This window comes from Aquarana catesbeiana, linkage group LG06 (assembly GCF_042186555.1).
Source record: "Aquarana catesbeiana isolate 2022-GZ linkage group LG06, ASM4218655v1, whole genome shotgun sequence".
NCBI classification, from domain to species: Eukaryota; Metazoa; Chordata; class Amphibia; order Anura; family Ranidae; genus Aquarana; species Aquarana catesbeiana.
The window spans coordinates 342,803,261-342,824,836 of NC_133329.1; the positions used below are offsets into that span (position 1 = coordinate 342,803,261).

A 21,576-nucleotide genomic window follows, 5' to 3' on the forward strand; every position below is an offset into this window, starting at 1 on the left:
TAGTGCAGGGGCCTCATATTATATAGTTTTGGTAAATTTAAAGGAAAATTGTAGAAGAGAGTTGTATAGTGTATGGCCAGCCTTACGCCTCTCAGCTTATAGAGAAGACACTCCTGATGCAAGCCTGAATACAATTTTCAGCTGGCATGTGACAACTGTATATAAACACAGATCTCAGATCAACTGGCTAAACTGAAAAAATATATTATAATTTTTCAAGGAATAAATACTTAAACTAAAGGCCATTTGTATAGATATTTATACCTGGAGAGGTTTTTATGTTTACTCTCAATTTTATTAATTTTTGCAGAGAATAAAGTACAAAAGATAGATGTCCATGATGAACCAGAAAGGTACAAACACCTGGAGAAGTTTCTAAATCTGAGTGCCACTAGTTATCGGTCTGCAAGGATTTTTACATGGATAAAGCAGTTGCAGCTCATCTTTCTTCTGACCTATTCTTAATGAATGTTGTTCTAATTTATTATCATATTTAGAGCTGGGATAACCATAAGAATTTTTATTCTTGCTAACTGTATAAAATAACTATGCTATTTATTTCAGTCCACATAATATCAAAACATACAAAATCATATAAAATTAATCAGATTACTACATTTGATTCAGGCTTTTCAAATGATTTATTTACTGATTTATTATTTTATGTAACTCGTATAACGATTGAATGATTTATATTTACAGTGTATAACTGTAGGGTAAAAGGCAACAGAAGAGCATTGCAGTTAAACCTGTAAAATTACCATGTGTATGTTATAAAGCACTAAGTACAATCAAGATTTACTAAGCAGTCCTTATACATTGATAGCAATCCACCAAACTGAAAACTTGTTTTTAGTCTGTTGCAACATAGACCATTATTTAAATCAGGAAAAAAAAACACAATCATAATTATCATCCTTAATAAAAGTCTGTAGAATATAAAGAATCTTGTTTCTTCAGAATTGCATCGTTTTCATATTCTAGCTGTAAACTGTATAATTGAGAAAGAATTAATTGTAAGTAAACTGAACTAGAAGTTTAGGTTATTAACGATATCTTAATTAAAACGAATATTCTTTAAAAAAAACTTCTTTGGCCACTAAGGTTTGGTTAAAGTGGAAAGAGCATGGAATATAATTGTAGTAATTTTATTTTTGACTTTTATTTTAATTACGTGTGGCTATGAACACATTGCATTAATAGTATAGTGGCTGTCTATATGATTTTATGTACAATATATATAGTATATATATCATTTAGTTGTCAGGTAAATATGAAATAATGGATAAGATTATGATGTTTCCATGTAATTAGAACTTGAAGTATAAGGCTTTGTTCACACCTAGGCGTTTTTGAGCGTTTTTCTGCTGTAAGCCTCAGCTCTAAAAACCCAACAAGACAAATCCCATTCATTTCAATGGCCCCTGCTCACATCTGTTTGCTGCCCCCCCCCCCCCCCCCCCCCCCCCCAAAAAAAACACCACCCGCCACTGCCCTCGGGCCACTCTGATGCCTTGTAAAAAGGCCGCACCAATCTGCTTGTGGTTTGTGCGGTGTGTCTGGGGTCCCGCATGCCACAAGCTCATCTCAGTATGGCAGCCGGCATCTTTCCCCACCGGCTGCCTTTAACACATACACAGTGCAAAGCATTCACTCCTTCTCCTCGGCTGTGATGTTTTCCTGTACACAGAGAGTAGAAGGAGGTGGGGAGGAGGCACACCACTCTGCCTGACTCATGCTGATCTGAGGTCTGTAGTAAATACACTATACATTAGACCTGCTGCACAGAAGGACATGGAAACAGGGGTATGGGGGGCAAGTTTACAAAGATAATTTGGAGTGATTGGGGGGGGGGTGCTAGGGGGCACCATGGGAGGGGAGAGGACTTGTCTTAGAAGGGGGCTGGATATTAAAGTCCTCTCCCCTCCCAAAGAGCTCCCTAACACATATCCTCCCAATCAAAGAAGTGCTGGCTGCCACAGAGGGGATGACCCCAGGCACTCCGCAAGAGATGTGGGGCAATTGCCCCAGGTATCCAAGCTAGTGCACCCCTGCCAAGGCAAGTTAGTTGAGCCAAGTGCCAGAACTCGTTCCAGCACTGGGTTCCAGGACACAGGGCTGATTCACACCATGAATTGCACAGGAATGTGCTGTGCATTTCTGTGTGATTCACATGTGACCCAGGTAGAGTGTGATTTCTGCCCATTCATTTGAATGAGCTGAATTCATGCCAGACGGCACCAAAAGCAGTGCATGCACTACTTTAAAAAACTCATAGCAACCAGATTGCATGGTATTATTGTACCATGCGATCCGATGCAGGCAAAGGCTAAGTTAACATTGATGCCTGCTGCAGATAGCACATTTTGAATGTGGTGCAGGAAACAGGCATGCACCATTCTGGTGTGAACTGTCTCTTAGTCCAGATATGCTAGATTTTTTTTAATTTTCACAATCAAAGTGGATTTTGTTCATATCTCAGGGAGGTCCCACCAAACCTGGGACAGTTGGTAAGTATGGATTTATATTAGGAGAAAGTATTTTTTCTTTTTCGGTTTGTACTGGGAGGATTGATTTGGGTGGGAGGATTTGTGATAGAACTGGGGAGATGACTTCACCAGGATGGGGTGGGGGGGGGGGGGGGGGGGAGGGAGTCTGCTGGAAGGAAGGACTTGGGGGAAAGGATCTGTTCTATATGTGGAGAGAGAAGTTTTGCTGGCAGGGGGATTGGGGGGGGGGGGGGGGGATTTGTCCTGGTGGGTTTTGAAGATGGGGAAGAAGGGTTTGTGTTGGGATAGAGGGGTAGGGTGGCTTTATGCTGGAAGTGGGGAGACAATTTGTGCTGAAAGGGGGATTTGGGGGGGAGACGATTTGTACTAGGAAGAGGGAAAAATATTTATGCTAGGAGAAGGATCTGTTGGGGAATTGTTGTGTTGGGAAGGGGGATGGGGGGGGGAGATTTGTGCTGGGGATATGGAGAGGGGGAATGGGATGGGTGAGGATCTGTATTGAAATGGGGGGTTGTGCCAGGAGGAAGGATTGGGGGTGGGGTGGAAGTGGATTTATTCTGAGAGGGGTACTGGGGGAGGAGAATTTGTGCTGTGAGGGAGTATTGAGGGGTTTGGGGATAAGTGCTAGGATGCGGAAGAAGGGAGATTATGCTAGAACTAGGGATTTGGGGCGGGTGGAGGAGGATATGCAGACGAAGGGGAAACAAGATTTGTGTTAGGAGGGGGGATTTGCGTGGGAGGATTTGTTCTGTGAAAGGGAGAGAGGATTTTTATTGAGGGGGTTAGAGTGCAAATTAGTGCTGGATTTTTTTTTTGGAGGGGAGGGAGTGGGATTTTTTGCTGAAACAGTAAAGTGGGGGAGAGTTTTGCCTGTGGGGGGGGGGGGGCTGTACTCCCCTTATCGTTACACTATGTGTTACACACCCCTGACTCCTGCACTCCTTTTGTTTTGTACTTCTGACTCTTACTGTGCATTACACACTCCTGTCCTCTGCATTCTGTGCATAACACTCCTGTCCCCTGCATTCTGTGCATAACACTCCTGTCCCCTGCATTCTGTGCATAACACTCCTGTCCCCTGTATTCTGTGGATAGGACTCCTTTTCCCTGCATTATGTGCATTATGTACATCTGAGCCCTGCTCTCTATGTGTCTTGTACTCCTAAACCCAGCACTGACTACAGCCCTCTGTGCATTTCATACTCCTGATCCTTAAACACATTGCAATACACACCCTGGACCCCTAAAGTCTGCGTTGTGTATCCTAAACCCGACACTGACTGCAACACTCAGTGCATTTGACATCCCCAACCCCTGTGCTCTGATTTACACACTCCTGCACTATATACTGTACCCAATACTGTACATTACATACTTCTCACAAAGGTGTTCATTGTCTCAACAGTTGCTGGTTGCTATGCAGTCCCTGTCTATTTTAATGAAGTTCTTCTTTAACTACTTCAGCCCCGGAAGGATTTACCCCCTTCCTGACCAGAGCACTTTTTACAATTTGGCACTGCGTCGCTTTAACTGCTAATTGCGCGGTCATGCAATGCTGTACCCAAACGAAATTTGCGTCCTTTTCTTCCCACAAATAGAGCTTTCTTTTAAAGTTATTTGATCACCTCTGCGGTTTTTATTTTTTGCGCTATAAACGGAAAAAGACCGAAAATTTTGAAAAAAAATGACATTTTCTACTTTTTGTTATAAAAAAAATCCAATAAACTCAATTTTAGTCATACATTTAGGCCAAAATGTATTCGGCCACATGTCTTTGGTAAAAAAAAGTCAATAAGCGTATATTTATTGGTTTGCGCAAAAGTTATAGCGTCTACAAACTAGGGTACATTTTCTGTAATTTACACAGCTTTTAGTTTATGACTGCCTATGTCATTTCTTGAGGTGCTAAAATGGCAGGGCAGTACAACCCCCCCCCCCCCCCCAATGAGCCCATTTTGGAAAGTAGACACCCCAAGGAAATTGCTAAGAGGCATGTTGAGCCCATTGAATATTAATTTTTTTTGTCCCAGGTGATTGAATAATGACAAAAAAAAAAAAAAAAATTACAAAAAGTTGTCACTAAATGATATATTGCTCACACAGGCCATGGGCATATGTGGAATTGCACCCCAAAATACATTCAGCTGCTTCTCCTGAGTATGGGATACCACATGTGTGGGGCTTTTTGGGAGCCTAGCCGCGTACAGGGCCCCGAAAACCAATCACCGCCTTCAGGATTTCTAAGGGCGTAAATGTTTGATTTCACTCCTCACTACCTATCACAGTTTTGAAGGCCAGATGGCACAAAACCCCCCCAAATGACCCCATTTTGGAAAGTAGACACCCCAAGCTATTTGCTGAGAGGCATGTTGAGTCCATGGAATATTTTATATTTTGACACAAGTTGCGGGAAAGTGACACTTTTTTTTTTTTTTTTTTGCACAAAGTTGTCACTAAATGATATATTGCTCACACAGGCCATGGGCATATGTGGAATTACACCCCAAAATACATTTAGCTGCTTCTCCTGAGTATGGGGATACCACATGTGTGGGGCTTTTTGGGAGCCTAACCGCGTACGGGGCCCCGAAAACCAATCACCGCCTTCAGGATTTCTAAGGGTGTAAATTTTTGATTTCACTCTTCACTGCCTATCACAGTTTCGGAGGCCATGGAATGCCCAGGTGGCACAAAATCCCCCCAAATGACCCCATTTTGGAAAGTAGACACCCCAAGCTATTTTCTGAGAGACATGGTGAGTATTTTGCAGCTCTCATTTGTTTTTGAAAATGAAGACAGACAAGAAAAAAACATTTTTTTTTTCTTTTTTCAATTTTCAAAACTTTGTGACAAAAAGTGAGGTCTGCAAAATACTCACTAAACCTCTCAGCAAATAGCTTGTGGTGTCTACTTTCCAAAATAGGGTCATTTGGGGGGGTTTTGTGCCACCTGGGCATTCCATGGCCTCCGAAACTGTGATAGGCAGTGAAGAGTGAAATCAAAAATTTACGCCCTTAGAAAGCCTGAAGGCGGTGCTTGTTTTTCGGGGTCCCGTGCGCAGCTAGGCTCCCAAAAAGTCTCACACGTGGTATCCCCGTACTCAGGAGAAGCAACAGAATGTATTTTGGAGTGTAATTTCACATATTCCCATGGCATGTTTGAGCAATATATCATTTAGTGACAACTTTGTGCAAAAAAAATTGCCTTTTTCCCGCAACTTGTGTCACAATATAAAATATATCATGGACTCGACATGCCTCTCAGCAAATAGCTTGGGGTGTCTACTTTCCAAAATGGGGTCATTTGGAGGGGTTTTGAACTGTCCTGGCGTTTTATGCACAACATTTAGAAGCTTATGTCACACATCACCCACTCTTCTAACCACTTGAAAACAAAGCCCTTTCTGACACTTTTTGTTTACATGAAAAAATTATTTTTTTTTGCAAGAAAATTACTTTGAACCCCAAAACATTATATATTTTTTTAAAGCAAATGCCCTACAGATTAAAATGGTGGGTGTTTCATTTTTTTTTTCACACAGTATTTGCGCAGCGATTTTTCAAACGCATTTTTTGGGGGAAAAACTCACTTTTTTAAATTTGAATGCACTAAAACACACCTTTTTCCCAAAATGTTTGATGGAATAAAAAAGATAATCTTAGGCCGAGTACATGGATACCAAACATGACATGCTTTAAAATTGCGCACAAACGTGCAGTGGCAACAAAATAGATACATTTTTAAAAGCCTTTAAAAGCCTTTACAGGTTACCACTTTAGATTTACAGAGGAGGTCTACTGCTAAAATTACTACCCTCGATCTGACCTTCGCGGTAATACCTCACATGCATGGTGCAATTGCTGTTTACATTTGATGCCAGACCGACGCTTGCGTTCGCCTTAGCGCGAGAGCAGAGGGGGGCAGGGGTGCTTTTTTTTTTTTTTTTTTTTTCCCTTATTTTTTTGCTTTTTTATCTTATTTTTAAACTCTTCCTTTCATTTTTTTTTAATCATTTTTTTGTTATCCCAGGCAATGTAAATATCCCCTATGATAGCAATAGGTAGTGACAGGTACTCTTTTTTGAAAAAATTGGGGTCTATTAGACCCTAGATCTCTCCCCTGCCCTCAAAGCATCTGACCACACCAAGATCGGTGTGATAAAATGCTTTCCCAATTTCCCAAAGGCGTTGTTTACATCCGTCGAAATCTAAGTCATGAAATGCTCGTAGCTTCCAGTTTTTTAGGCCATAGAGATATTTGGAGGCACTCTGGTCTCTGATCAGCTCTATGGTCAGCTGTCTAAAACACCGGCTGCATTCTCAGGTTCCCTGTTGAGACAGGAGAGCCACAGAAAAACACGGAAGACGGTGGGGGGGGGGGGGGCATTCCCTCCCACTGCTTGTAAAAGCAGTCTGGAGGCTAATTAGCCACTAGGATTGCTTTTACATGAAAGCCGACCGCTGGCTGAAAAGAATGATACCAAGATGATACCTAAACCTGCAGGCATCATTCTGGTATAACCACTCAAAGTCGTGAATTGCCTACCTGAAGACAAAAAAATGGTTAACAATAAAACACAGTAAACAGTAAAGTATACAAAATTGCATACCTGAAAAGCAAACATGATAAAACATAATAACAATAAAACATTGCAGAATAGAGTACAGTAAAAAAGAGCAGAACAATAGAGAGAGAATAGAGAGAGAGAGAAAACAATGAAACAACAACTTTTTTTTTTTTTTTTATATATATTTTTTTGTGTTTTTTTTTTTTTTTTTTTTTTTACACTTTTTTTTGTAACTGTAACTTTTATAACTGTAACCGGTTCCAGGTTCGGGTCTCTCAAAATGCGATGGCATCTTGGGAGACCCTGTGAAAGTGTGCCTAGTTTGTGCAATGCTGTACCCTACGCTAATACGCAACTAGTGCATGGTAGCATTCAAAACATTCACCAATGCAAAGACCAGAATTGTCAGGACAGGAGGGACAATAATAGCGGGTGTCACGCCTATATCCGTGCTTGCTGCAGACACAACATCTTTTTTGGGGGGGGGGTTCATTGGGTAGGGGTACTCGGGAGGACATAAAAATGCCTCTCATGCAGCCGACTGCATTTGGTTGGGGATGTGAATGGGGGAAGTACGGGTGCTACAGAAGTGGTGGGTTCCCAATTAGGATTGGCGAATGCAGCAGGAAGGGCATTATGGGCACGACAGGCCTGTTTGTCTTCTTTTTGGTGGCAGGGGGACACTACTGGTGCTTGCCACCTCACCAGCTTGAACTGCACTTATGGGACTCGCCACGTCACCAAGTGTTACTGCAGTGCTGGTTTGACTATGACCGGGGTGTACTAGGCCGCTGGTGCTTGCCAGTTCACCAAAACGCTACCAAAAAAACTGTTAGCGATCGCAGGGATCAGGCCTGACTCTGCGAATGCTGCAGTTATGTGTTTAGTGTTTTGTAAGTGACAGTGATCGATTGATACTGCACTTGGGTGGGCTGGGCCGGGCAGAGGGGCAAAAAGCAGGTGCTAGCAGGTATCTGGGCTGATCCCGCTAACACTGTGTTTTTGGGAATCCTAAACTGCTGGGGACGCTAGTATAGATCTGATCGGATCAGATAAAGATCCGTTCAGATACTATACCACTAAGGGAGGTGTACGGTGCGTGCGTGGGTGTTAGTGGTACTGGCGCTAACCTGACGCTGCCTAGGGCTGGTGCTTGTCAGTTCACCAAAATGCTACCAAAAAAACTGTTAGCGATCGCAGGGATCAGGCTTGACTCTGCAAATGCTGCAGTTATGCGTTTAGTGTTTTGTAAGTGACAGTGATCGATCGATCGATACTGCACTTGGGTGGGCTGGGCCGCGTGGAGGGGCAAAACGCAGGTGCTAGCAGGTATCTGGGCTGATCCCGCTAACACTGCATTTTTGGGAACCCTAAACTGCTGGGGATGCTAGTATAGATCTGATCAGATCAGATATTGATCCGTTCAGATACTATACCACTAAGGGAGGCGTATGCTGCATGCGTGGGCGTTAGCGGTACTGGCGCTAATCTGACGCTGCCTGGGGCGACGCATATCACCGCCGGGCGATCAGGGGGCTAAACCTTTATTCGGTAATAAACGGCGGGTGCCCTGACACTATAAAAAATAAACGAACTAACAGCGTCACCCGTAACAGTTATACGGTGATCAGTGGTGAAAGGGTTAACTAGGGGGCAATCAAGGGGTTAAAACATTTATTAGATAGTATATGGGGGTCCCTGTCACTATAAAACGCTGACGGCGAACCTAAATATTTACCTCCCTAACTAGCGTCACCAGTGACACTAATACAGCGATCAGAAAAATTATCGCTTAGTGACACTGGCAAAGGGGGGGTGATCAAGGGGTTAAAACTTTATTAGGGGGGGTTAGGGGGGTACCCTAGACCTAAAGGGGGCTAACACTAACTGCCCTACCACACTAACTGTCACAAACTGACACCATGCAGTAATCAGAAAAAAAAAAAAAAAAAACTGCTTGGTGTCAGTGTGACGGGGGGGGGTGATTGGGGGGTGATCGGGGGGTGATGGGGGGTGTAAAGTGTGCCTAGCATGTTCTACTGTGATGTGTAGTGTTGTGCACTCACATTGCAGTCTTCTCTCCTCGGCGCCGGAACGGAAAATACTGAGCCGAGGAGAGATGACATCATTTCCTTTGCTGCTGTTTAGCATACAACAGCAGAGGAATGATTCTGATTGGCTGGGAGCGATCGTGAGGGGGGGGCCACGAATGGATGGTATCCCCCTCGCCTCTCATCGCTCTCAGATTAAAGCCGACCGCCTCGGGCACCGGGGGGGTGTCCGATCGGACCCCCCACCCGCGGGAGGCAGATCACGTACAGGTACGTGATTCTGCCTGCCCGTGCCATTCTGCCGACGTACATCGGCGTGAGGCGGTCGGCAAGTGGTTAAGGTAGGCTCAGACAAAGCAATCAAAGCATATTTTATAGCTACAAGGAAGCACAGTTTTTTTTTAACCACGTCCCTTTAGCCCCCCCCCCCCCCCCCCCACTGTTAGGAGTTTGGCCACACCCACATTTTGCTGTGGTGCAATACACACTCCGCAGGTCATTTCCTCCCCCCAGTGTCCCTCATTCTGAAGTTGGGAGTTATGCACACTGCTTCCACCGCAGAAATGCCTATATGCTTCCTGGTGAAGAAGAGTAAAAAGTCCCCACCAGTGTCCTATCGAGTGCGGGATAAGGACAGGGCGCAGGACATCCCCCCCAGCATGGATGGTGTACGCCGTGTCCAGTCAGAGGCCGGCTCCTACCGAGCCACCCCAGCTCCCCCCGGCTGGCTAGTTTCGGAACCCAGACTTGGTGCACCAGGCGCTGTCCAGCCCAACCCGCCCGGTGAGCAGAGATTTGCTGCACCATGAGTCTCTGGACTGTACTTGCCCTCTAGCCAAAAGTTGTCAGTCAGCCCCTGGTTAAGTGGATTTTTACACACAGTTTTACAACTGCTATACAGGAACTGCTAAAGAGCTGTGACATGGGAAAGGTAGAAAGAAAGAGCTTACGAAACCCTCTATGTGCAGGTCATATTAAATGAGATAGCAAAAAGAACCAAAATACCCCACCAAAATCTTTGCAGTACAAAGAATTAGATTTATAATATATAACATACTTACGCTCATGTATTTATTAAGGATAATAATCATTTCCAACATCTATGATGAAATCAAATAATAGAAAAAAGTTAGATAAACATTTTGGATTCAGAAGACAGATATTTCTGGTATAGTTGTATTTACAATGATCTTCTGTTCTGGTGACAACTGTATTGGGTTGCCCACAATTTTCTGTCCTGGTACAGCAGTCACCATGATAAATGCAGAAGAGGGGGTGACTCTACCTGGTTCGAACACATGTAAAGCTGATTGTGGTTTTAATTAAAAGAATACCTGGTAATCCTGCCAAGACGGTTCTTGCACTCACAATTCCTGTTATAGGGTGACAACTTTCTGTCCCTGTCTTCCAAATGTGGTGCTGGGCTGTCACCCTGTCACATGCTCTCTAAATGGAGACTACAGGCAACCATGCCAACACACATTGCACAGTCATGATTCACTGTTGTCTCCACCAGGAAACCCACCTTTTAGCAGGCCATACATTATACAATTTTCTTATTCAATTTCCTTCAGATTTACCTTGAACTGTGTAGTACAAGGGCCTGCCTGATTGCATACAAATTGAAAGTGTTTAGGTTTGACCTAAATATATATAATATATTGTACAATGTATGGCCAGCCCGATACAACTGCCATACAGCTACCACTGAAGTGCACGTAGACAGGAAGTGGCTGCAAAGAGGTGACAAAAATTTTGCAGCAATGGTACACAACAATGGATGAGAAAAAGGCAGAAACATTATTTTATAAAAAAAAAAAAATGTTAATTGTTTCTGATTCATAGTGCTTATTAAAATAAATGTTACTCATTTAAAGTGGTTTTAAAGTCAGAAGGTTTTTTCATCTTAATACATTCTGACAAAAAGCCTTCTGTATGAAGCCCCCCTCAGCCCCCCTAATACTTACCTGAGCCCCATCTCTATCCAGCAATGTTGCAGGAGTGTCTCGGCTGCCCCAAACTCTCCCTCCTGATTGGCTGAGACAGCAGCGCAGTGCCATTGTCTCCTGCTGCTGTCAATCAAATTCAGTGAGCCAATCAGGTGAGGGAGGGGGCAGGCCGGGCCGCAGCTCCGTGTCTGAATAGAAACAGGGAGCTGCAGCTCGGCTCGGGTGCAAGCTGCTTGCTGTGGAGGGCATTCATCAGGAGGGAGGGACCAGGAGGAGCAAAGAGGAACCAGAGAAGAGGAGGATCCAGGCCACTCTGCAAAAACCACTGTACAGAGCATGTTTGTTATTTTTAACAAAAAAAAAAAAACAAAAACAAACAAGACTTTACAATCACTTTAAGGTTTACATGTATTTTAAAATGATTGTATAGTGTTTTAGATGTGTATCTTTATTCATTATGTTCAGAGCTAAAACAAAATACATTTTTAAACTATATTTTTCAAAATTTTGATTTAGGCATTTAATATTTCAGATTTATTATTTCCAGGCAGCAGTTGGAGCTTTAGGCGCCTTTTTTACCTTTACCTTTTTACCTGACTAACCTTAACTACTTTGTTGACAAATTCAGTTGTTGTTTAGACAGCTAAATAGCTGCAGCTTAAATCACATACTCAGATGGTTAAAGTGATTGTAAAGGCTTGTTTTTTTTTAATTTTTTTTTTAATTAACAAACATGTCGTACTTACCTCCACTGTGCAGCTTGTTTTGCACAGAGTGGCCCCGATCCTCGACTTCTGGGGTCCCTCGGCGGCTCCTCCTCACTTCAGATAGCCCCCTAGGAGAAGCGCTCCCGAGACCAGCATTTGGCGTCCTTAAACACGAATGCCGGACTCGGCCCTGACCCCCAGCGCCCGCGTCATTGGATATGATTGACAGCAGTGGGGGCCAATGACTGTGCTATCAATCTATCCAATCAAGCCAGGACCCTGTGTAGAGAGGGACAGCGCGTCTCCAGCGTGGGAATTACGGGGCTCAGGTAAGTAAAACAGGGGGCTGGGGGGCCAGTGACTGCCAGATGTTTTTTCACCTTAATGCATAGGATGCATTAAGGTGAAAAAACATGAGGGTTTACAACCCCTTTAAGTCAGATGGGTGACTCCTCCACCATCTCTCCCTGTCTACTCTGCTCATAAAAGGCTATATGGAAATTCAATTAGCGAGGGACAAGCATAAATTTTGAAAAGCTACTTTCATCAAAATGTTATGCAAAAATCAGCATCTTGGGAGAATCCTGTATTGAAAAGGTATTTATAGACCACTCTTTCTGTCCATCCCTTCTGATGTCAATCTCTATGTATTTGAATTTCCACTACCCTTGTATTTTGCCATACTGCAACTCCCTATTGCCTTCCCATAGAGCAGTGGTCTCCAAACTTCCTAAACAAAGGGCCAGTTTACTGTCCTTCAGACTTTAGGCTGTGGCCATTGGGAGTAGAAAAGGTCCAGACGGCAATGGGAAAAAACAATGCCCCATCATTGGTTGGAGTCATTGGGCCCCATTGTTAGTGTCATTGGGAAAAGTTGTGCCCCTTCATTGGTGTCATTGAGAGGAATTGTCCCATCATTGGCGTTATTGGGCCCCAGTGTGAAGCCACTCTTCTATTTATGCAGTTACACAATTTTGCCTCTGTATAATGTACATTGCTATTGTTAGATATACCATATATATATATATATATATATATATATATATATATATATATATATATATATATATATATATATATATATATATATATATATATATTTATATATACACTTACCGGACATTTTATTAGGTACACCTTGCTAGCGCCGGGTTAGACCCCCTTTTACCTTCAGAACTCTCCTAATTCTTCATGGCATAGATTCAGCAAGGTGTTGGAAACATTCCTCAGAGATTTTGGTCCATATTGACATGATAACATCACGCAGTTGCTGCAGATTTGTCTGCTGCACATCCATGATGCAAATCTTCCATTCCACCACATCCCAAAGGTGCTCTATTGGATTGAGATCTGGTGACAGTGGAGGCCATTGGAGTACAGTGACCTCATTGTCATGTTCAAGAAACCAGTTTGAGATGATTTGAGCTTTGTGACATGGTGCATTATCCTGCTGGAAGATGGGTACACTTTAGTCATAAAGGGATGGAAATGGACATGGTCAAAGACAATACCCAGGTAGGCCGTGGTGTTTAAACGATAGTCAGTTGGTACTAAGGGGCCCAAAGTGTGCCAAGAAAATATCTCCCCCACCATTATACCACCACCACCAGCCTGAACTGTTGATACAAGGCAGGATGGATCCATGCTTTCATGCTGTTTACGCCAAATTCTGACCCTACCATCTGAATGTTGCTGCTGTATTCGAGACTCACCAGACCAGGCAATGTTTTTCCAATCTTCTATTGACCAATTTTGGTGAGTCTGTGCGAATTGTAGCCTCAGTTTTCTGTTCTTAGCTGACAGGAGTGGCACCCGGTGTGGTCTTCTGCTGCTGTAGCCCATCCGCTTCAAGGTTCAAACTGTTGTGCATTCAGAGATGGTATTGTGCATACCTTGGTTGTATTGAGTGGTTATTCGAGTTACTGTTGCCTTTCTATCATCTGGAACCAATCTGCCCATTCTCCTCTGACCCCTGACATCAACAAGGTATTTTCGTCCACACAACTGCCGCTCACTGGATATTTTTTCTTTTTCAGCCCATTCTCTGTAAACCCGAGAGATGGTTGTACGTGAAAATCCCAGTAGATCAGCAGTTTTTGAAATGCTTAGACCAGCCCTCTGGCACCAACAACCATGCCACGTTGTCATTTAAGTCATTTAAGTCTCCTTTTTTTTCCCATTCTGACGCTTGGTTTGAACTTCAGCAAGTCATCCTCACCACGATCTAGATGTCTAAATGCATTGAGTTGCTGCCATGTGATTGGCTGATTAGCCATTTGTGTTACCAACCAATTGTACATGTGTATCTAATAAAGTGGCCGGTGAGTGTATGTGCGTGCAGGGCAGCCATCAGAAATTTTTGGGCCCCTTACACAGCTTTATTCCTGCCCCCCCCCCCCAGCCTGACCACCAACAATCCCCAAGGCTTGCCCATGGGCCATCCTGCCGAATCCACACACCGGCCACCTCACCTGTACGCACCCAATCCTGTATATATGTCAGCCTCCCTCACACCTGTATATATGTCAGCCTCCCTCACACCTGTATATATGTCAGCCTCCCTCACACCTGTATATATGTCAGCCTCCCTCACACCTGTATATATGTCAGCCCCCCCCCCCACACACACACACCTGTTTATGTGTCAGCCCCCCCACACACCTGTATATATGTCAGCCCCCTCACACACCTGTATATGGGTCAGCACCCCACACGCACCTGTATATATGAAAGCCCCCCCAACCACACAACTATATATATTGCAGCCCCACATATACACAAACCTGTAAACACAGAAGGTTCTGGCCCCTCCCTTTACACAAAATGCCCCCCTCCATTTCCTTCACAGCCCCTACTTGTAAAGAAGATCTTCCTACCTTGTCCCATCTCGTATCACAAAGCTGACATGTTGCTGGCACAGAGAAGCACAGTACACGAGGGGTGCACATGCACATAGTAGTCAGAGGTGGCAGTAAAGAGCTCGATGTCTGAGCTCAATGCCACAGAGAGCAGAATGAGCCGAGATGGATTCTGTAATGCACAGCACAGCTCCCCTTCACCCATCCTGCCTTCTTCTGGCCCTGGGCCCCGGGGCCCCTTACAGTTGTAACAGCTGTACCCCCCTGTGTGTGTGTGTATGAGTGTGTGTATGTATATACATATATATATATATACATATATATATACATATATATATATATATATATATATATATATATATATACTGTATGTACTATGGTACTAACTATTCCGTTTCAAAAATCACCATTACCTTTTTACTAACATAGTTATAATATTAGGGCGTTTTACACTGCTGCGGTTTGGCCACAGTGAAAGTGCAGCACAGTGTACCCGCAGTTTTCATGAAAGTTACCTATGGTTTTTCATAGACTTCTATTAGAATGCGTGTTTGTGGTGCAATTTCTAAAAGCGCACCAAAAATGCAACAGGCGGGACTTTTGGTGTGCTTTAGAAAATGCAGCAAAAAATAGAAGTGTGAAACCGCCCTAAGTTGGAAACATCATGAAATATAGTTACCTTCAATAGATACATTGTAGGAACTGACTGTGGCATCGGTGGTGGAGGTTTGCGTTGTAGCTAGAACAGATGGGAAACAGAGTTAGGTCATTATATACAGCGACACAAAATAATGTATTTTGGCAGTGTCAAGTGAGAAGACTCTGGTAAACGGGACACACTTTTGAGACAGAATTGGAGTTTATTCCAACCAGGTAAGCAGCAGAAGCTGCCCGTCATACAGCTAACTGCTTACAGAAGGACTGGCTTTCTGTGTCATCAGAAGATAGAGCTGTGATTTATCTCTATTATTCCACTTTCATAGTGAGGGTTATCACATCACCAAGTTACCATATTGTGTTGCTCCCTTCATATCCATGACACACTGCTTTGGTGTTATACAGGAATGATCTATCAAGATATCTTTACATCACATATATGTGAGGAAAGCTTCAATACAGGAAACCATCATATTTTCACTATATGATGAAGGAATAATAGATTGAACTCTGTGTACAACCAACTATATGCTATATTTTCCTATCAGCCACCACTTTTCAGTATATATGTATGGTTGTAAGCCTTATGAGATCAGAGTCTTATCATCTTCTAATTCTACCATCGCTCAGTTATTACATTTGGAGTGACATTTTTCAATGATTATTGATTACACTTGATGCAAGTCCTTTGGTGTCCAGTACAATATTTTTAAATCCAATCACCATTGTCTATAGGGACTATTTGTCCCACATACATCCAGTGAAGGAGGCTCCCATCCCAGACATTAAGAACCTTTTTGTCAATGGTTACAGGTATTACACCCCAGATGGTAAGCCACGCACAGGTTGTGCAGTGACCATAGTCATTAAGTTCCCACATGTCTGGGTTATCACCATATGAGGTTTATTTGGAGGTCAACCAAAAACAGGGTTGTGCTTTCCTCAGCAGCTGTCGCCTACATTTTCAGCTGATGGGGTAGGTGCAGTCACTGTATCATGAACTTCAAAAGGTCCACCACAGGGTTCATGAGTCCCTCCTGGACCCTGACACAATAACCGGTTTACATTCTTTCCAACCAGATGACTGCTTCGTTGTAAAGAAGCTTGAGGGACAAGACAACTGGATTCATGCCAGCCACTGCAAGAAGCTGCTCAACTACACCAAAGGATGAGGAGTATCTTTGTTTATATTTCTTTATCGTACATCATGGGACACAGAGCATTAAGTAATTACTTAATGGGTTATGGGCCACCTTCAGGTTTTGACACTGGTATACCCAATACAGGAAGTTCACTCCCCTATATAACCCCTCCTCCTTCCAGGAGTACCTCAGTTTTTTCGCCAGTGTCTAAGGTGTTGGTCACGAGTGAAGATGTGCTCTGAGGAGCTCCAGGAGGGATCCATTCTGGATTTAAATAACCTCCACAGTCGGATCCATCCAAGCCACTGAGGCTACAGGATGGTACCCGGGCCTCGCATAGAAGAGCAAGATTTTGCCTGTTACGCTTCTCTTTGAGGGCTGGACCCTAGGAACCAGGACTCTTTTTGGTCTTGCTACTTTAACTAAAGTTGCTCCTGAGGGGTGCTACACAGGGCCAAAGGAGTGGAACCCCTATTAAGGGGCCTGGTCTTTGAAGGTTTACTAACGCAGCCCGCTATGATGGGTGAAGTTTGGATCTGTCTGTTTCAGCAGTATCCTGCAGTGAGGATAAGGGAAGGAGCCTAGGAACTGTAAAAAGTCCACCTATGCCTTTCTATCATATATTAAACATTGTACGTGTAAGAGAACTGTCATTGTGCTCCGGGCACACTTGCGCACGCACAAAGAACTCAGCAGATCGCAGATGCGCCAATACGCGTGCGCAAAGCAGTGTTCACATCCGCGGGAGCGCGTCCACGCTTTCCTTTGGCGCCAGACGGCCTATTTAAAGGGCGCACTGACTTCAGACAGATGCTGACTGATCTTCAGCTATTACCTGTTGCTGAACCTTGGCTTTCCCTGACCTTGCTGCTGGACTCCCCTATACTTCTGATTATCGGTTCCTGAACCCGGCTTCCTATTTGACCCTGTTCTTGCCTGATGTCTTGGTACCCTGCTGCCCGCCTGCTACCGAACCGACTTTCCTTGTGACTATGCTGCTGTTTCCTGTTTGGCTCTACTCTTCAACCTGGGTAACTGCAACTTTGTTCCAGCGACCTGCTGCGCCTTCCTGCCTTTCAAGAGTCGTATCGTCTGCTTCAGGCTTCCAGGGCTACATTCACCCGTCCTGCCTTCTTCTGGCCCCGGGCCCCGGGGCCCCTTACAGTTGTAACAGCTGTACCCCCCCAGTGTGTGTGTGTGTGTGTATGAGTGTGTGTATGTATATATATATACTGTATGTACTATGGTACTAACTATTCCTTTTAAAAAATCACCATTACCTTTTTACTAACATAGTTATAATATTAGGGCGTTTTACACTGCTGCGGTTTGGCCGCAGTGAAAGTGCAGCACAGTGTACCCGCAGTTTTCATGAAAGTTACCTATGGTTTTCCATAGACTTCTATTAGAATGCGTGTTTGTGGTGCAATTTCTAAAAGCGCACCAAAGATGCAACAGGCGGGACTTTTGGTGTGCTTTAGAAAATGCAGCAAAAAATAGAAGTGTGAAACCGCCCTAAGTTGGAAACATCATGAAATATAGTTACCTTCAATAAATACATTGTAGGAACTGACTGTGGCATCGGTGGTGGAGGTTTGCGTTGTAGCTAGAACAGATGGGAAACAGAGTTAGGTCATTATATACAGCGACACAAAATAATGTATTTTGGCAGTGTGAAGTGAGAAGACTCTGGTAAACGGGACACACTTTTGAGACAGAATTGGAGTTTATTCCAACCAGGTAAGCAGCAGAAGCTGCTCGTCATACAGCTAACTGCTTACAGAAGGACTGGCTTTCTGTGTCATCAGAAGGTAGAGCTGTGATTTATCTCTATTATTCCACTTTCATAGTGAGGGTTATCACATCACCAAGTTACCATATTGTGTTGCTCCCTTCATATCCATGACACACTGCTTTGGTGTTATACAGGAATGATCTATCAAGATATCTTTACATCACATATATGTGAGGAAAGCTTCAATACAGGAAACCATCATATTTTCACTATATGATGAAGGAATAATAGATTGAACTCTGTGTACAACCAACTATATGCTATATTTTCCTATCAGCCACCACTTTTCAGTATATATGTATGGTTGTAAGCCTTATGAGATCAGAGTCTTATCATCTTCTAATTCTACCATCGCTCAGTTATTACATTTGGAGTGACATTTTTCAATGATTATTGATTACACTTGATGCAAGTCCTTTGGTGTCCAGTACAATATTTTTAAATCCAATCACCATTGTCTATAGGGACTATTTGTCCCACATACATCCAGTGAAGGAGGCTCCCATCCCAGACATTAAGAACCTTTTTGTCAATGGTTACAGGTATTACACCCCAGATGGTAAGCCACGCACAGGTTGTGCAGTGACCATAGTCATTAAGTTCCCACATGTCTGGGTTATCACCATATGAGGTTTATTTGGAGGTCAACCAAAAACAGGGTTGTACTTTCCTCAGCAGCTGTCGCCTACATTTTCAGCTGATGGGGTAGGTGCAGTCACTGTAACATGAACTTCAAAAGGTCCACCACAGGGTTCATGAGTCCCTCCTGGACCCTGACACAATAACCGGTTTACATTCTTTCCAACCAGATGACTGCTTCGTTGTAAAGAAGCTTGAGGGACAAGACAACTGGATTCATGCCAACCACTGCAAGAAGCTGCTCAACTACACCAAAGGATGAGGAGTATCTTTGTTTATATTTCTTTATCGTACATCATGTGACACAGAGCATTAAGTAATTACTTAATGGGTTATGGGCCACCTTCAGGTTTTGACACTGGTATACCCAATACAGGAAGTTCACTCCCCTATATAACCCCTCCTCCTTCCAGGAGTACCTCAGTTTTTTCGCCAGTGTCTAAGGTGTTGGTCACGAGTGAAGATGTGCTCTGAGGAGCTCCAGGAGGGATCCATTCTGGATTTAAATAACCTCCACAGTCGGATCCATCCAAGCAACTGAGGCTACAGGATGGTACCCGGGCCTCGCATAGAAGAGCAAGATTTTGCCTGTTACGCTTCTCTTTGAGGGCTGGACCCTAGGAACCAGGACTCTTTTTGGTCTTGCTACTTTAACTAAAGTTGCTCCTGAGGGGTGCTATACAGGGCCAAAGGAGTGGAACCCCTATTAAGGGGCCTGGTCTTTGAAGGTTTACTAACGCAGCCCGCTGTGATGGATGAAGTTTGGATCTGTCTGTTTCAGCAGTATCCTGCAGTGAGGATAAGGGAAGGAGCCTAGGAACTGTAAAAAGTCCACCTATGCCTTTCTATCATATATTAAACATTGTATGTGTAAGAGAACTGTCATTGTGCTCTGGGCACACTTGCGCACGCATAAAGAACTCAGCAGATCGCAGATGCGCCAATGCGCGTGCGCAAAGCAGTGTTCACGTCCGCGGGAGCGCGTCCACACTTTCCTTTGGCGCCAGACGGCCTATTTAAAGGGCGCACTGACTTCAGACAGATGCTGACTGATCTTCAGCTATTACCTGTTGCTGAACCTTGGCTTTCCCTGACCTTGCTGCTGGACTCACCTATACTTCTGATTATCGGTTCCTGAACCCGGCTTCCTATTTGACCCTGTTCCTGCCTGATGTCTTGGTACCCTGCTGCCCGCCTGCTACCAAACCGACTTTCCTTGTGACTACGCTCCTGTTTCCTGTTTGGCTCTACTCTGCAACCTGGGTAACTGCAACTTCGTTCCAGCGACCTGCTGCGCCTTCCTGCCTTTCAAGAGTCGTATCGTCTGCTTCAGGCTTCCAGGGCTACATCTGCAGGCACTCGTGTTCCTCCTGTCCCCTGATTCCCTCTGTCTCCACTCTCAGTGGGACCGAGGTCGGAGATACAAGAGAGCCTGACCTCGTCATTTCAGACTCCTACCAGGTACGTGACAGTATCAGTCAGCCAACAATGAAGTCTGAAAGGAAGGCCTCACCTTTTGAGGACATTTGCCAATCAATCTCTGCACTATCCCATACAGTACAGAGTCTCCAAATTAATCTGAACTGGATGGAAGGTCAGCCCCTGAACCAGCTTGACGTCTCGCCTGCTTCCACCTCTCTTGCTGTTGTGAGTTCTTCTGTGCACTTTAGCCTGCTCTGTGAGGACGTCATTCCTCCTGAACCCAGAGTGCCATTGCCAGAACACTTCTCCTGAAATAGCAAACAGTTTCGTACCTTCCGAAACGCATGTGAACTGTATTTTTCCTTGTTACCCCAAACTTTCTCTTCAGAAGGCATTAAAGTAGGGTCCATCATCACTTTGTTACTAAATGAACCTCTTTCCTGGGCTCATCATCTTCGGGAACAACATGATTCGGCTTTGACAACTACCGACTCCTTCTTCTCTGCCATGTCCCAGCTGTATGCTGATCCCTTCCTCCAGCAGACTGCAGAATCCACACTCGGCAGACTCTAGCAAGGCCTAAGGTATGTGGAGGACTATGTGTCAGACTTTCGTGTTCTGAGTATGGATACTCAGTGGAATATGGCTGCTCTCCACCATCAATTTCATCTCTGACTTTCTGATATGTTAAAAGACGAACTTGCCCGTGTGGGGGTACCCACATCTCTGGAAGATCTGATCAATCTTGTCATTCAGATCGACCGACGGCTACATGAAAGGCGATCTGAGAGGACTAATACCAAGCTACCTGTACTTCCCAATACTATTTCTTCCATTTCTGCAGATTCTGCCAGAACACAGAAGGTGCCCATTAAGAATAAGGAGTACCATGAATCCCCCCGTGGGAGTTTCCCAAGACCACCTCTGTCTTCTTCTGAATGCCTCCGGCGACAACATAACAGACTTTGTTTTTACTGAAGAAAGGCTGACCAATTCATATAGACTTGCCCTGTGAAACCTTTCAAATCCGCTTCTCTGCTGCCCCACATGATGCATCTCCCTGGGAGGGACCAGTCACATCTCTCTCTTCCGCTCCAGCTCCAATTACCAGGAAAGACTATTTTTGTGTAGCGCTGGTAGATTTCTAATCTACCGCTTATAGGTAAATTTAATGGGTCATCTGTGCTATACATTGTTCAGGTTTAATCTAAGGTTAGTTTAGCCTCTGTTCCAGCTTGGCTGTGTTGCGTGCAGTTCCACATTGCGCGTGTGGTGTCGT

At 44.1% G+C, this 21,576-nt stretch overlaps 1 protein-coding gene across 3 annotated transcripts in view; it reads right to left on the reverse strand.

Annotated features, from left to right (window-relative positions):
- Positions 1–442: 442 nt before the first annotated feature.
- Positions 443–21,576, reverse strand: part of LOC141147790 (scavenger receptor cysteine-rich domain-containing protein DMBT1-like) — a 45,952-nt gene continuing 24,818 nt past the window's right edge. For 2 of the 3 annotated variants that reach the window (XM_073634969.1, XM_073634968.1), the window contains 2 exons: positions 15,322–15,381; positions 13,506–13,828 (listed from right to left, as the gene is read on the reverse strand). In XM_073634969.1, the coding sequence (XP_073491070.1) occupies positions 13,704–13,828; positions 15,322–15,381 (185 nt within the window). In that variant the 3' untranslated portion in view covers positions 13,506–13,703. Of the gene's footprint in view, positions 992–10,189; positions 10,229–13,505; positions 13,829–15,321; positions 15,382–21,576 lie in introns of those variants that run through there. The other variant, XM_073634970.1, reaches the window with a different exon arrangement.